This window comes from Calypte anna, chromosome 11 (assembly GCF_003957555.1).
Source record: "Calypte anna isolate BGI_N300 chromosome 11, bCalAnn1_v1.p, whole genome shotgun sequence".
NCBI classification, from domain to species: domain Eukaryota; kingdom Metazoa; phylum Chordata; class Aves; order Apodiformes; family Trochilidae; genus Calypte; species Calypte anna.
The window spans coordinates 3,627,442-3,642,974 of NC_044257.1; the positions used below are offsets into that span (position 1 = coordinate 3,627,442).

The 15,533-nt window shown below is 39.1% G+C and overlaps 1 protein-coding gene across 1 annotated transcript in view; it reads right to left on the bottom strand.

Moving 5' to 3' along the window:
* Positions 1 to 15,533, bottom strand: part of SLC6A2 (solute carrier family 6 member 2) — a 63,540-nt gene that overhangs the window by 19,682 nt on the left and 28,325 nt on the right. Inside the window, exons 5-7 of the mRNA XM_030457707.1 lie at positions 5,438 to 5,576; positions 4,630 to 4,764; positions 2,169 to 2,272 (exon numbers count right to left, since the gene is read on the bottom strand). Coding sequence (XP_030313567.1) covers positions 2,169 to 2,272; positions 4,630 to 4,764; positions 5,438 to 5,576 — 378 coding nt within the window. The remainder of the gene's footprint in view (positions 1 to 2,168; positions 2,273 to 4,629; positions 4,765 to 5,437; positions 5,577 to 15,533) is intronic.

Sequence of the window (15,533 nt, forward strand, 5' to 3'; positions counted from 1 at the left end):
ATTCACATGAACAGGTACTCAGGACTATTTTCAGGCAACTCTAGGCGTGCATTTTTAGCAAACTGCACTGCCATTCAGCTGGCAGTGGGTAACCATCCTTAAGCTGTAATGAGGTTCCTTCAGATATGAAGCCAGCTGAGCATTTCTGGAAAAAAAATCTTGTTCTTCAGATTGTTACTAGAGTGAACTTAGTTTAAAGGTTAAATATTGCACATTGTACATCATATAGTAATGATTATAAAAACTGTGGGGTTTAGTCAATCTGCTGTAGTATTATGATAGATATATGAGTTTTCCTGGGTATTAATAACCTCTGTTATGAAACCTAGCTTGTAGGTAAGTAGAAGTCTTTAGAAGTCTACCTAATGCACAGCATCTGGTGTGTAATCTGCTCCTGTAAATGACATTTAGAACAGAGGACATGGCTCTGTGAACATAAGTGATGTTTGATAAGCAGAAACTAAATGTATTTTCCTCTTATCAGTTATACTATGCAAAAGCACAGGTGCCATGCACCAAACTTTATCCTCTTCCTTACATTATTTTCATAGCACTGAAGGATCTAAGTCCTGCAAAAAGGGTTTTCCCTGGGGAAAGACTGGACTATGAAGGGGTAACTGATTGGACCCATAAACTCAAATTGTTTTCACTTTTTAAAAATAAATTTTCTAAGTATTTGTAACTGTTAAAGATGGCAACAGGAGTTCTTGTTTCCCACAATTTAAAAGCATTCTTACACAGATATTTTTTTCCCCACTTAGTAACTGGATTAACTTTTATCTCCTTATAAACTGAGCTGAGTTAGCTCACAGAATTTTTTGTCTAAAACCAGATCATAATTTAAGTATAGATCTTCTTATATTCTGGCTCTGATTTTCAGTATTATTACCCTACCATACATTATTGGCACTACTCCTCTCAAAGAAGTTGAGGTGAAGAAGGGACACTACAGTGCTGAGTCATGGCCTTCATTTGGAAACAGTAGTATTTTCTATTTGTTCTATTTCAAGCAAGCCTTTTGAACAAAACATGTCAGCATATTATGGAGTTATTTGGCCAAAAGAAAGATATTGCTAAATGTTGTAAATGCTACTGAATTGAAGCTTGCTTTTATAATTAGATTTAAAACACAGTATTTCATGAAACTGCACGGGAAGGTAAGACTAATGAAGCAACATTGAACTGAACAATGTGATTTCACACGTAGTCTGTGGTGTTTTCTTTGTTTCAAGTGGATATTTTCCATTTCATAGTAAAATTGGAAGACAGAAGAAAAACAGTTACATAGGGAGCTGCTATGAGATTAATGCAAAATGATTTGCAGAGGACAATAAATGTTGTTTCTGAAGGCTGCTATGGCTAGCATTCTAGCTGAGATGTTCTCAAACCTGGTAATATTACCTGCTGCAAATAGTCAGCTGGCAATCTAACTTACAAAGCTCTCTGAAGCTACCAGAACTATTCCACAGTTTCTGCTTTTAACCTGTTTAAGGCAGTTCCAAGGTACATTTTTATGTACCTTTCACTGTAACATTTTATTGCCATCCTTCAGTTCACAGTATTTATAATGCATGTACTTTCTGAATATATATTTCATGGGAAATTTTAAAGCATTGTGGTTTTCATTCCAAAATGGAATGTTAACAAAACTTGTAAATGTTGGAAGTTTTTAGATGGTGCAGAGCAGTTCTGGTTACATATCCCTGGTGGTGATTCAGCAAAACACAAACTGACTTGATTTAAAGTACATTCCTAAACTGGAGATCAACATAAAATATCAGAAATACAATCCCAAAGCACAGAAACACTTCTGGAAACCGAAACCCTTCCGATTTTAGTTCCTGGACCAATAAGTTTTTGTCCTGTGTTCACTGTTGCTCTTAATGGTACTTTTGAAAGGCAAACACAAGCACAGTTTACACAGCTGTCTATAAAGTCCAAACCTAATCCCATTTGGTTTTGATGTACAGCAGATATCTTGGCAGTTGCCTGTTGCTAAAATTTTAGTAAGGAAGACAGTGTTTCATGATTTGGGTTGGTTGCCATGTCCACATGAGACTGAACATTATTTAAAAAAAAGACTAAAAATAGTTAGCTTAGTACTTATTTAAGTTAACAGCAAAACAGTATCATTCTGAAACAGTAATGAAAAAATAGGCTGGTTTTACCTGTAACAGTTGTTGTCAAACTTATTGTAACTGGCAAATGCAATTAAAACGCCAAACCCGGCTCCTAAGGAGTAAAATATCTGAGTAGCTGCATCAATCCACACCTGCACAATGATACCAACATTGTCAGTGTCAGTTCATTCTGAAAGATGTATCAGGGAAATGCAAGAGTCTACAAGACAACTGGCTTAGGAAAACTGACCAGCAGTCAGGCTCATGGGAGTGTCAGTGCTTCTCAGCCCCCCTGAGATGCTACAGGGAGCACATGGGCTGGGATGGCTCAAACCAAAGTGGTAAGGGCCAAAGATGTGGGCAAATTTTCATTACAGGGACACTGATACCACGGTGGGGTGTGCCACTTGGATCTGTACATCAGAGCTTTTACTGTGCACTGAAATTATTACATTCTTTTTCTCCTGGGTGACAGAAATACACTTATGATGGTTCTTGTTCCAAGTTATTTGGAATGTACAACCAGAAAACTAAAAATAATAGGTCAAGAGTAACAGGACACTTTCCCATAAGAGAGCTTTCTTCATGGGTCTGTTAGTACACTTTATAAGAGGAGTCCTTGTTTCAGAAGCTGAAGCATGACTGGCTTGCTGTGAACAGAACCATGCAGGTCATCTGTCACCTTTTCCACTTAGTTGGAGATGTACTTATTCCTGTGATAGTAATTAAAGTTCAGTTTGGATGCAGCTTGGTCATTTTAAGAATTGTCCACTAGGGAAAACATGTTTTTAATGCTGTAATGTTTTCTAAAGTGACCCCTCAGCTCTACATCCACTCAACATGTGCACACAAGGCTCAGGAACAATGTCACTGGGCTGGTCTCCTGAATGAAGAGCCTGAAATTAGTCTACCCTGGTTAATGATTGTTTCACTTGTTACACAGATATATGTTTAAACAAGCATCCAAGCATCACTGACAAGGGTGATTAAGTCAATGGAATGATTAGTAACATTTCTCAAAATTACATCTTAGCTGTCTGATAAAATCTGGCAAGTGCTCAAGACTCTAAAATGCACTGGATTTCATCTTCATCCATCTCCATAAAACAGAGCAAATGTATCTGTTCAGCAGCAGCTTACTAACAGATCTAACCAGTTTATTACCTCTATCTGCACTGCTATTTTAGTGCCAACCTTTCATATTTAACCCAATGGAAAGAGTGCCTTACCCCTTCCTAAGGTGACATAAAAAAACACCTATCTTAGTGATTTCTTTTTTTTCTTAACACAGTTCTTTCAGCTATGGCCTGATGAAGACTGCATACCATTTATCGAAGTCTGGATTTGTAGAGAAACTTAATTTTGTTGACCCTTGAGAGTTAATTACTTGCATGCATAAGCATGAACTACTGAGGCAGCTGCTGCATTGGTGACAATGGTGGATGAAAGTCCCACGTTTGAAGCTCAGTATAACTGTTCCACATTGGAATGAGATGGGGCCTGGGCTATGGAGATAACCTCTGTTGTTGAAGAAATGCTATTTTCCAATTTTAGTATTACAACCCCTAAAGAATTCTAGCACTCAGGTTCTTATTCAGGGAAGGTTGAAATAAAATGCATAGAAATTGTGTAGTGCAACTATGCAGAGACCCCTCTGAAAGCTGCATATTTTTGAAATGGAGAACTATGTCCTTCTTACTTTTGTAAACGTTTAAATGGCTTGGGGATCCATGCACAGTGCTACTGCTGACTTACAAATGATTTGTGATATTTTTAGAATAGCACATTAGTAAGATCTATCTGTACTCACCAGTTCATTGTTCTTGATAGAGCTGAAATTTTGGTGATTTAATGATTAGGTACTATACTCTTAGATCTTACTTTACAGTGAATGAGATAAGGTGCTCCACAAATTGAGTTGGTCTGGATATGTTTGGTAAGAATGTTTGGTAATGTTACATGATGAAGTACATTACTTTAAATAGTAAGGTAACACCATACTGTTGAGAATGTCTTTTGTCTGAGGGATCATGATAAGGTGAGTTCAACCTGACTTGGTATGCTTAGTGGGGTTTTCATGGGGCAGGGTTTTTGTTTACCGGGTTTGCATTTAACCCAGTGATTAAAAAAAATAATCAAAGTTTTAATTTTGAGGGAATCCTTAGCTTTTTGAAGACCAAATTTTTGCATGACTCCGTTTTCACAGAAAAAGGATGCTGGAGTTGGCCAGGTCCACAAAGCTTTAAGGGGCTGACATGACTGAAACTGCCTTCATATAGGTTTTGTGGTTTTTGGCTTTTTTATTAGAACAGTTGTGGGTTCAGGCTGAGATATTCCTGTTAGGGACAGTGTTAGGAATTTGAACTCTGAGGGACAGTGGACTAGAGCTGATGCCAAAGCAGAAGCAGGGCCATATAATTTCAGAAATTAGATCTAATATTCTCAGTTTTAATAAGAGGGGCAACAGGTTTAATAATAACAAGGGAATGAGACAGAAAAGTACACTTACTGTGGCTTCTTTCAGTCTTCTGAAATCTATGTGCAGGTATGCATTTATTCCATTGTATGCACCAGGCAGGGTTATTCCATGTATTAACAAGACAAATAACACAACATAAGGCAAAGTGGCTGTTATCCAAACAACCTGCAGACAACAGAGATCCCAAAGATTAATCAGCTGTTAGAGAAGCTTCAAGAATGTGTGAAAAGTACAGCTCTCACGTTCTTGGTTTTGTCCATTCCATTCAATGGAAGAGCTCTTTATAGGATATTTTGGAGGAAAATTCTGTTTGCATGTATCATGTCATGATGAAACATGAGCCTTCATGTTTGTATGTTTACAGATACCAGTAGGAGATATTTTTGTACATGAAAATGTACAAAAAGCTGTCAGATGTATCCTACCCTGGAATTTCTGTTGAAATGTTTTCTGAGGGATGTCAGAGAGGAACTTCATATCACTTTCATCGTGGCATTTTATATAATAACATGAAAGCATTAGAACATTTGGTTAAGAACAGGAGGCATATTTGAGACAATTTGAAGTCCTTCAAAACATTTTCTGGATGAGACTAATGTTGAATTGAAAATAATATGCAAGTAAATTTCCAGTTAGATTTCTCACAATCAAAACAAATAAAATAAAGGCTAAATCTGGATTGTGTATTTCCACTGTACATAAACCAAGGCCTCTCACATGGTTTGGTTCCCAAGGATCCCTCAGAAGCAGTGATTTAGTTGCTTGCTTCCTAAAAGTAGGAGACTTGTTAAGGGAAACAAGGAGTGTAGTTGAGACAGAAGGACAATATTAGCTCTACCTTTCCTGAAGTCTTCACGCCTTTCCACAGACTAAAGAAAAGAATGAAAACCACCACCAAGAGGCAAAGGGAGAGTTGCCAGCGAGGCAAGCCAAGGTCATGGATTCCACGGCTTTCGTGCAGGTGCAGAACTCCTCGCCTACACACCAGATACACAGAAACAAAGTGAAGTCACTGGGGGAAAGAGCTTTTTACATATTTCATCCTGTGGGCAGCAGAAATGGGAGGTGCACTGCAGCAGCAGCTGCCCCACTGCCATTGCTAGCAATGACTGCAGTCTGGTTTGTGCTTGAAGCCTCTGCTTCTTCCCACCTCTCCTTTATGCTCTCACTGGCCACTAAACAGTGTCTGTTTAGCACCATAGTGCCATAGTGATAGCACTCTGCTCCACTGGAAGTGTTGTGGGATTTTGTAACTGTCATTTGTTGATTCTTGCTCGAACAGTAAACAGATGCCCAGAGAGGCTGCAGAATCTCTGTCCTTGGAGATTTCAAAACTTGGCCAATAAAGGCCTTGAGCAGGCTGATGTGCTTTTGAAATTAGCCTTGCTTTTGGGTAAGGAGTCATATTAGATGACCTTCAGAGATCTCTTTCGACCAAAATTACTTTGTGATTCTAGCTAAGTTAACAGCTGGCTTCCTGCAACTTGAGCAGTTCCAAAGTTACTTGCAATTACTTTTTGAATAGGCTGTTGTGTGGCTGCAAATGAGAAAAGCATTTAAATAGAAACAACAACAGTTGGTAAATTTAAATGGGATATAGTTCTCTGAGTTGCTCACTGAGACAGTAGACTGATAGCAAGGGAAAATCTGTTCCTTAACAGGGCAGGCTAATTTTTTTTTTTTTTAATAGTCACAACTTTCCTTGTCTCCTCCCCTTGCTAAATCCCCTTTATTTGCTATGCACTTTTTGGGGTTAAAATAGAGTTCATTTCTGTTGACTTGACTTAGCACAAACAAAACAAGTCATAGAAGTCAAAGCTCATTTCACTGGAGGACCTTTACATTTTTCCTGAGGAGAATTACATTTTAGATAAACTGAAGTACTGAGTGCTTTGCCCTGCATGACTGCAGACATGTAGAGACTAAATCCTGAGGAACAGAATTCCAGCTGTGTCAGGTGTCTGCATACAATCTCTTTCTAGAAAGATGGTACTTCATGATCATTTTAAGCACTTGTCTTATCAAGTCAGAGATAAATGAGAGAGTTGAAAAGTTCCAAAGTAGGCAGACCTATGTAAACTTAAAATAGGGAGAACTAAAAAATGTCTCTACACTATTGAACTGTAGAAACATGCTGGGAAAATTGAGGCCCATTAGAACAATCCACATGATGATAAGAGAGAGTCGTACACAATTCCATTTTGATTCCTAAAGCATCATGATACAATCAACTAAGAACTGTAGTAGTTCTGCTTCTATAGTTTCTTATACTTAGTAAGAAATGCTGATGATTTATCAGAAAAAGGTCTGATAAAAGATCTGATCTGTTTCTGTTGCACTGTAGGGTTAATAACAAGTGAAAAGGATAGTGACCATGTGTTTGTGGCATATATTTGAGAATGTTTCTGTTTAGAAAGTAGGAGGTGAGTTAAACTACTATATAACAGTGTTATTAACTATAAAGCAATATAGCTATTTTAACATAGAGGCAGACTTCTTATCTCATCTAAGACCCTATTATCTTTAATTAAATTTAAATAGGCAAGTCTAATTCAATGTTTGCTTACAATATGTGCCAAAACTTCTTGTATTCCTGCTCTACTGTAATTTGCCAGAGGATCCACAGGTGTAAGTGAACCCTGGGCAGGGATGCCAGATTTCATTCTACTTGCCAGCTTGGGTAGTGTAAGTGTAAGTGTATCCAGGAAAAGCTTTGTAGACTTCTGATCAGAATAGTTGTCTGGGATCTTGGGAGGGTTTTGGTAGTTTCTACTATCCTGGTTACACTGCTGTCACTCTCAGAGCTGAGTGTTGTAAACACAAGTCCTTTGGGTTATTGTGTGTCAGAAAAACTGATTCCGAACTTGCATTCTTTGTGCCCATTTAATTGCTTGTTTTTCTTGCCCAAATACATTTCTGGGTATGTAAAGAGTCCTGCTTCCTTGAGGGTTTCCTTTCCAAGAAGGAGGTAGCACTGCATCTTACTGTTGGGAACACTTGTCAGAACTGCCATTTAAAATGTGGGATTCCCAGGATTTTCAGGAGAATCACCAATCCAAGAGTTCTGCTCCCTTTATCAGTTTAAGGGATCATAAAATACAAAGAGAAGCCTACTTCTGTAAGCAGTCAAACCAGCTGTGTAACTGGGCAGCCATGCAAGGTAATGTTCATAGACAGCTGATGTTTCTGAGCTGTAATTCTGGCAGGTTTTTGCTTCCTTTTCCTTTTTTCTTCTTTGTTTTTCTTTGTGACCACTGAAGATAAGTCATAGAACCTTTTGGAAAGATTCCATTTTTGGAGGTACTCAGTTACTTCCCTTATATTGTCCACAAAGAGGGAAAAGTGAATTAAAAGATACTACAAGATTCTGCATTTGGGAAGCTCTGAGATCACAACACCTGAATTTTAAGCCTTCGATTGGATCTTGGAACATGGCCAACATCCATTCCTGAATTGAAGTGGTCCCATTTCCAAATGGGACACATAGAAGTCATCAATAAAATGGCATAAACTGACCTCTTTAAATCTGTAAGCCAGGGAACTGGAGGAGATAAATCACCAACTTGTATCAGCATTTTGTCTGTCGGCTTCTTTAAATTTTATCTGCCTAGTATGTCTTAAGTAAAAGCTTATTTGTCCAATTGTGCTAACATAATAAACTCTTGTAATTCCCAGTGCTGAGTAAAAGAGAGAGAAAAAAATCAGAGGCAGTAAGACAACTGGAATCACTATGTTGCCTGCAGATTGTTGTTACTGAGAAAAGAATGAATGTAGATGAGAAATACATGCAAAAAAGGAGAAGAAAATGTTGTGGAGGAAAGACTGAGATTAAATATTAGCAGATGGAGCTCACAGAAAATAGACCAGGAACTTAGTATATTATGCTGAACAAAATACAAGAGGAGCTAATAAACTGTGTAAGCTTTCTGATATTTTTAATCAGGGCTCTAGCAATATTTTATACAGCACCAAGAATAAAAGAACTTGCACTAGAATAAGAAATGAACTTGTTTTTTTCTTTTTAAATTAGGGATTTGTGCAAAGGAACCTGATTTATGCTAAGACTGCTTTCTATATAAGGGAGTGTAAATTACATTTGCAACGACTTTGAGACAGTACATCACTGTAAATACAGGTGCCAAAAGTCATCCCAAAAGTCATTCCTGCAGAGGAGCAGGAATGTGAAGGGATTTCAGACTTGAGTTGCATCCAGAGACTCTGCTTTCTCTTTGGGAGACAACTTCTGGTCCTCTCCTTCCCTGTGCTCTCTCATGGGAAGATTCCCCCAGTCATCCAATAACTCTGGTACCAGTTCCTGCCTTACTTCCACACTGCATTCAGGGAAATAGTTCCCCTCTGTTGAAATCATGAAGCAGCAGTCAGCTTGCTGGCACCTCCCTCTTCTGTTTTGTCTTTGTGCAGTATTTGGGTCCTTTAATTTGGTGTCAGATCACAAAGAGCCAAGGGGAAGCTCAGCTGTTTGGTATTCACAAATAAACTTAACTAAAGACAAATATTACTGGTGAGGCAGGAAGGAAGCTTCTCAGTGGGACTCAGTAAGTGAAGGAACCTGTCATCATTCTAATAATAAGTAATGCTGGAACCAATACATTCTTCTCTGTGTCTTAGTGTCCCCATCTATAAAATAAGGATTATTATAACCTGGTGCTTTGTATCCACTCAAAGCATTTCAGAACATACTCTCTATGGAAGTGGTGAGTATTTGAGTCTGAACAAAGATCCAAACCAAAAGAAAAAGAAATGCCTAGGGTCGTTATCTGAAAATTATTCTGTATTTTGTTGACTCCAACACATTTATTCCATTGCCAGAAAACATGACATAAGGCTTTCAGGTATAAAATTCCCCTGGACTTTTTTCTCTGACTGGTTCCTTCTAGGGAGCCAGTTGTGTTATTCATCCCTAGGAAGATTTGCATGACAGTAATACAGAAATTCAGAAGGTTTTATACAAGCAGATGAAGTTAAAGATCTTGGACTTAGGCTTCTTTTTTCCAGTCTCAGATTAGTCATAATTTTATATTTCAACCCAATCCGATTACACATCTCTAGAGGTTTGCTCTTTCTCTTTTAATTAAAGGCAGAAGTTACTTGCCTATATCTGGCATGATCAATAGAAGGGTGTAATTCATCTAAACAATTTTTAGATGTGTTGTATCAGATTTGCTCAGACTGCAAAATCGTCATCAACTTGTCTGCAAAAATACTTCTAAAGACTTCCAGGTACTTCTAAAAATTAGTAGTCACTTTTATGGGATCAAACCTAAATGGCTTGCATAGACTAAGTATCAGGAAATTTGCTAAGATATAAATAGATACAGTCCTGGTCTCCTGAGCTCTGTTCCCTGTTCTCTGGTAGTTATATTGCTTCTTTATCATAAAAAGTGTAATGCAAATTGTAGATGCTAAAAGATGCTAAAGGGGCTGTCAGTATATACAGTATGCAATCTGTAGAAATTAAATTACATACTCAATTTAGAAGGCAGTTTGAAACATGATAATTGTACTCAATTACAAGGCTCTCCTACAAGCATCTCTTGCGTTATATATTTGGGCAACCCTAGCTGAGTTGTCACTGCTGCCAGTTTCCTTCAGAGTGTAAAATGCAGCTGCTTCTTCTAACAATGGAAGACCAAGTTACCTGCTTTAAGTGGCTGAGGATGGAGTTCTTTTTGCATGTGGGTTGCCAGGCTCCAGGCATTTTTACTTCAGGTACAGCACTGCTTAAATTCAACTGATTCCCCAGGGGTTTGTGTCTCCAAGGTGTGGGTGTTCAGGTGTGTGGGGCAGAGCTCGTGCTCCAAACCCTGTAGCCTTGAGCTGGCTCCATGCAGACTGAACACCAGCATCTCCTCACTCTTATTCTGGAGCTATTGGTGACATGCAGGACAGCAGAGTGGCTTCACACAAAGTCAGCAAAGTGCAATGGGGTTGTCCTGGTTCAGACCCAGCTCCTACCATATATACAGCTGCTGTTTGAGTGCCTTGGGTACTTTATAAAGTATGGATGCTTTATAAAGAGCTCTGGGCATGGCATCACTGCAATGCAGAAGGAGTGCTCTCCTAAGGCTGAGAACACAGGAGTTTGATGCTAAACCATCTGATGTGGAGTCCAACATGTAAAGTAGAGACTTCTCCCCTGCCCTGGAGCACTGGGCACACTTCAGAGGTGTGCCAGGGGGTTCAGCTGGGCACAGATGCTTCAGCCCTGTTGGATACTGTATTGTCTTTTGCCAACACCTTTGTCCACTGTTTTGTTTTGTGTTTCTCAAGATATTTCAGCTCCTTCTTGCACTAGAGACTGGAGCTATGTCATGGACTTGAAACTACATTTTGGGAATCACTGAAAGACATTTACCAGTGGTACCGTGGTTGGCCTGGTTTTTATTTCTGTTGAATGAAATGGTATTTCCTTCTTCTTCATGATAATCCTGAAATTGTAGATGGTCATTCAGACTAAACTCTTCATTCACTGACAATGTTTGTCTCAACTCATTTAAGTCTTTACTCAGCTTAATCCTCTCATTAATTTAAGAATTCTAGCTTAAGAATTCATTCTATCTTAATTCTAAAATCCCTTGCTATTTGTGCCCCAGTTGAGCATATTTGAATATGAATAGCATATGAATCTTTACTGGTTTCAGAAGAGCTGCATAGGAAGACACAAAATTGCCTGAAACCAGCTATAGGATTAGACCCATGCACCCCAAACTGCTGACATGTTGAAGGAAGTGAATGCTCATGTTATGGTCTGACATTTGTTGCAATGCTGGGTCCTTTACACAGTGAGGTTAAGTTGGTAAATCTTTTCATGCTTTAATGCTTAGATGTGATAGTTTTGGATAAACAAATGCTTCCCTTATAGGAAGCAAAGAGGATACTGTATCAGTATTGAATCCCAGGGAATGTTTGGTGAGAAAAAGGTGAATACCAATAAATGGGTGTTTAATTTTTTGTGACACCATTATTGGCTTCGCCTTGTGCAAAATTGCAGGTGGAGATGTTCCACAGAGAAAGACCCTGCTGCTTGACAGGACTTCAAAGAAGAGAGAACATAGGGGAGGTGCTGTAGCACTGACCTCTGGTGTTGTAGTTACTGCTCAGAGCCTGGTATCTCTACCAAACTATGGGGGATTCTGCGTGTAAAGACAACTACTTAAAATTTCTCCTACGAGTTAGCACAAAGCAAGCCAACTGTGTGCAGCATAATGTGCAGCTCCTGACATTTGCAATATCTCCTAAACTCCCTGCCTGCAAATTTAAGTTGGCAAAGTGGTAATTCTTCCAGGCTTCTGGACTTGCTACAGAAGGGCTCATTGTGGTTTAGGAATTGTTTCCATGAAGCTGTCCAGAGCCTCAGAACATGTGTACACACTTCCATGGATTCACTGCCACTGTACTCACATGTAATTTCTTTTCTCTTTTTCTAAGCAAATGGTCAGCAAATGTGAAGATGTCAGCCTATGTGAAAAGTAAATTTCAAAGCTGCTCATGTAAACATTTGTGGAATAGCTGTTTTCATTTTATGCACATAAACACTTGTACCAGAAATTTCTGTGCAGAGGCAAAAAGAGAAACAGTGAGTTATGTAGTCAAGTCCAAAGAAATCAGAGCAGTCAAAAAGTCAATATATAGTATGAAGGGATGCAAATATGTTGGTCTCAGACTGTGGATGTGCAAACAGTGCACCCAGGCACTTCCTACATGTGACTGTGCTGTTAATATAGAATTGATTTCTAAAGCAGCTTGCTTATTGCTATTTTAGCAACTTGGCCATACATTTCCCACATAAGTTATTCAATTATGTGCCTGATCTAAGCCCACTGAAATCAGAGGACCTCTTCTGTTAAATTCAGCTGATTTTCTAGAGGTGAAGGTACAGAACTTGGCAGAATAATTTTTAGTCTTTGATTGCATGATCTCTGTGAAGGTAAACAGGTGACTGCTACCTGACTTCAAATATGTCAGAAACAACTGACAACTTTTCTTTTAATTAAGATGCAAAAGATGACTAAATCTAGAAGTCTAGAGAGGTTCTACATTTCTCATTGCTTATGAGCTCTCTAATTAGTTTATAGGGTATGAATGTTATGTGAAAAAACCTCTTAAAGAAGCTTCAGATGTATTCAATGGAGGTTTATTGTCCATGAAAGTGCTGTATCATTGAATATGAGAACCAAATATGATGTTTAGCATGAATTCAGAGCCTTTTCTTACAAATATGCAAACAGCAGCATACAGGGCTATCCACTCAGTAGTTCTTGTTGTCTGAGTCAGTTTTTATAAGCATGTAGAAGCAGAATTGCTCATGCTTACTTTTGAAATGTTTTTGAGCGTTTTTTTCTGTCTTTTGGGGTAGGTTGCTTCACAATTGGTTTATGGGGATAGGGTCCTGCATCTTCCTTTAAAGCACATAGTGTTGATCTTGCCATTTGACATGTTCTTGAGCTATGTGGACCCTTTCATCTGTGGTGATATTTGTACAAAGCACAAACCTATTGGGCTATAAAAGTAATTCTTGCTTTATAGGGTGAAGATTTTTTCAACATATTCTTGGTTTACACATTCCTCATAAATATGATAGATGTAGAGTTTTGTGACTGAACACCCTATTCCTTGTTCTTAGGTAGCTTTTTGTAATTACCCATAGCTGGGCAGGCATGTGAATTCTGTGAATTTCCTTTATTGAATGTGGCACAAAAATTTCCTAGCAAAACTGTTTCATCTTACTTAAAGTATGGATCATAGCCCTGAGAAAAAGTACTACAAGGAAAGCAGTTGTAGTTCAGTTGACAATTACATTGTTTTGTTTAATAAACTGCCAGGATTTGTTCCTCCAGCAGATTATGATTTTTTTTTACATGAACCTCATGAGAAAAACAGTGCTTTTCTTTCTCCAAACTGGTATTTGTTAATTGTCAGTGGAAATGAAAGCAAGATGCTAACTAACTTTTCCCAGACTCAAGAATGGAGTCAGCAAATACAAAATATGCCTGTATTCTGATAAAATATTTGAATAGGGGTGATATAGGGTAAATAGGGGAACTTGTTTTGCAGTGATGTACTGGTGTTCTTAAAAAAATGTTGGTTGTGAGATATTTGAACATATATTGAAAGCATAGAAGGTCCTTTCATTTGTGTGCTTAATACCAAATCAATGGAGAGGGCAGCAATTCAAGTACTATGCATCTCTGAAGAAATCTGTAATTGACTCCTCTGTATTTTTCTTAGGACAGATTATTACTATAGCAGAAGGGTATCACTTGTTACCAGCCTTTGTAGTGCTTGTTTTGCTAAGTTTGCAATGTACAAATACTTGATAAATTATTTTAACCATCTCTGGCCTGAGTTAAGGCTGAATGAATGAAACCATACTTAGGAACCATCTAGAAAGCCTAAGTGTAGAAGCACTTTCACCTGAATTACTGCCCAACTCTTAACACCTGTCTTGCTTTGTAATCAGGGGGGGCACAGGGAGGGTTCCTGTGAGAAGCTGCTGGAAGCTTCCTGGTTCCAATACCTGCCCCACCTCTGCAAGTAACATATTCAAGAAAGGAGAAATAAAACTGCAAAAATAATATAAAAGAGGAGATGAGGAGAGAAGAGAGGAAAGAAGAGGAGAGGGAGCAATACCAGAGAAAATACACCAAGGTCAGTGAAGGAGGGGGAAAGGTGCTCAAGCAGAGATCATGGAATGAATCATAGAATGGTTTGGGTTGGAAGGCACCTTAAGGCTCATCTAGGTCCAACCCCCTGCATGGGCAGGGACACCTTCCAGTAGATGAGGTTGCTCAAGGCCCCATTCAACCTGGCCTGAGACACTGCCAGGGAGGGGACAGCCACAACTTCCTTGGGCAACCTGGGCCAGTGTCTCACCACCCTCAAATTAAAGAATTTCTTTGTTATATCTAACCTAAATCTCCCATCTTCAAGTTTTAAACCATTTCCCCTTGTCCTCTCCCTACTCCCCTGTGTCCAAAGCCCTACTCCAGCTTTCTTGTAGCCCCTTCAGATATTGGATAGTTGCTCTAAGGTCACCTGGGAGCCTCCTCTTCTCCAGGCTGAACAACCCCAATCCCTCAGCCTGGCTTCCCAGGGAGGTGCTCAGCCCCCTGAGCATTTCTGTAGCTCTTCTCTTGACACATTCAAGGAGCTCTGTGTCCTTCTTATGTTGGACTGAAAGGTTTGGCATACATTCTTAGCAAGTTTTCCCTTCTCTCACTCAATGTAAGGAGAGTGGCATATTTCTGTTGAATGTAGAGGTGCCTGTCTTGAGGTATTAGATGAACTGTCACATCTGAGCAGTCACACTCCTACAGTTTATTCCTGTGCTGGTGGAGACAGAGACAGATCTGGCAGCTGCATGGCTGTAGGAAGTAATCTACTCTAAATGCATGGTCAGGCCAGGTTTGTGTGAAGGAATCTTGTCCCAGAGAGAAGTGTCTGTTTCTCTAAGGGCCATTCTGCTCGTGGCCTCTTCTGGAAATACCTCTTTCAGTCATTCTTCAACTGCAAAATAGATGTTTGGTGTTTCTGGCCTCCCTGCTTCTAGTTCAGCCTGCCCACCAGGAAGGCAGAAGTTTGCATGTGTTCTTGAAGTAAATATACAATCTAGAGAACCAAGTTCAAGCTGTGCCATTTCCCATGTAGTCTTGTAGTAACAAGTTGTCCATAAGCTGCAGTGCATCCCAGTAACACAAAGCAGCAAGTTGCTGTTATTCTGGTGACTGTGATTGAAAACATGGTCTCCAATACTCCAAACATATGTCTCCCATATGCCTTGGTGGTACTGAGGAGAGCAATGAAACTTATTTTTACCTCTTCTGACAAAGGTCACTCCCTTTCAATGATGTTTTTACAGTGGACACCAGTGTTTTGTTGTTTTTAATCACTGTTTTAATAATGCTAATTGCTGA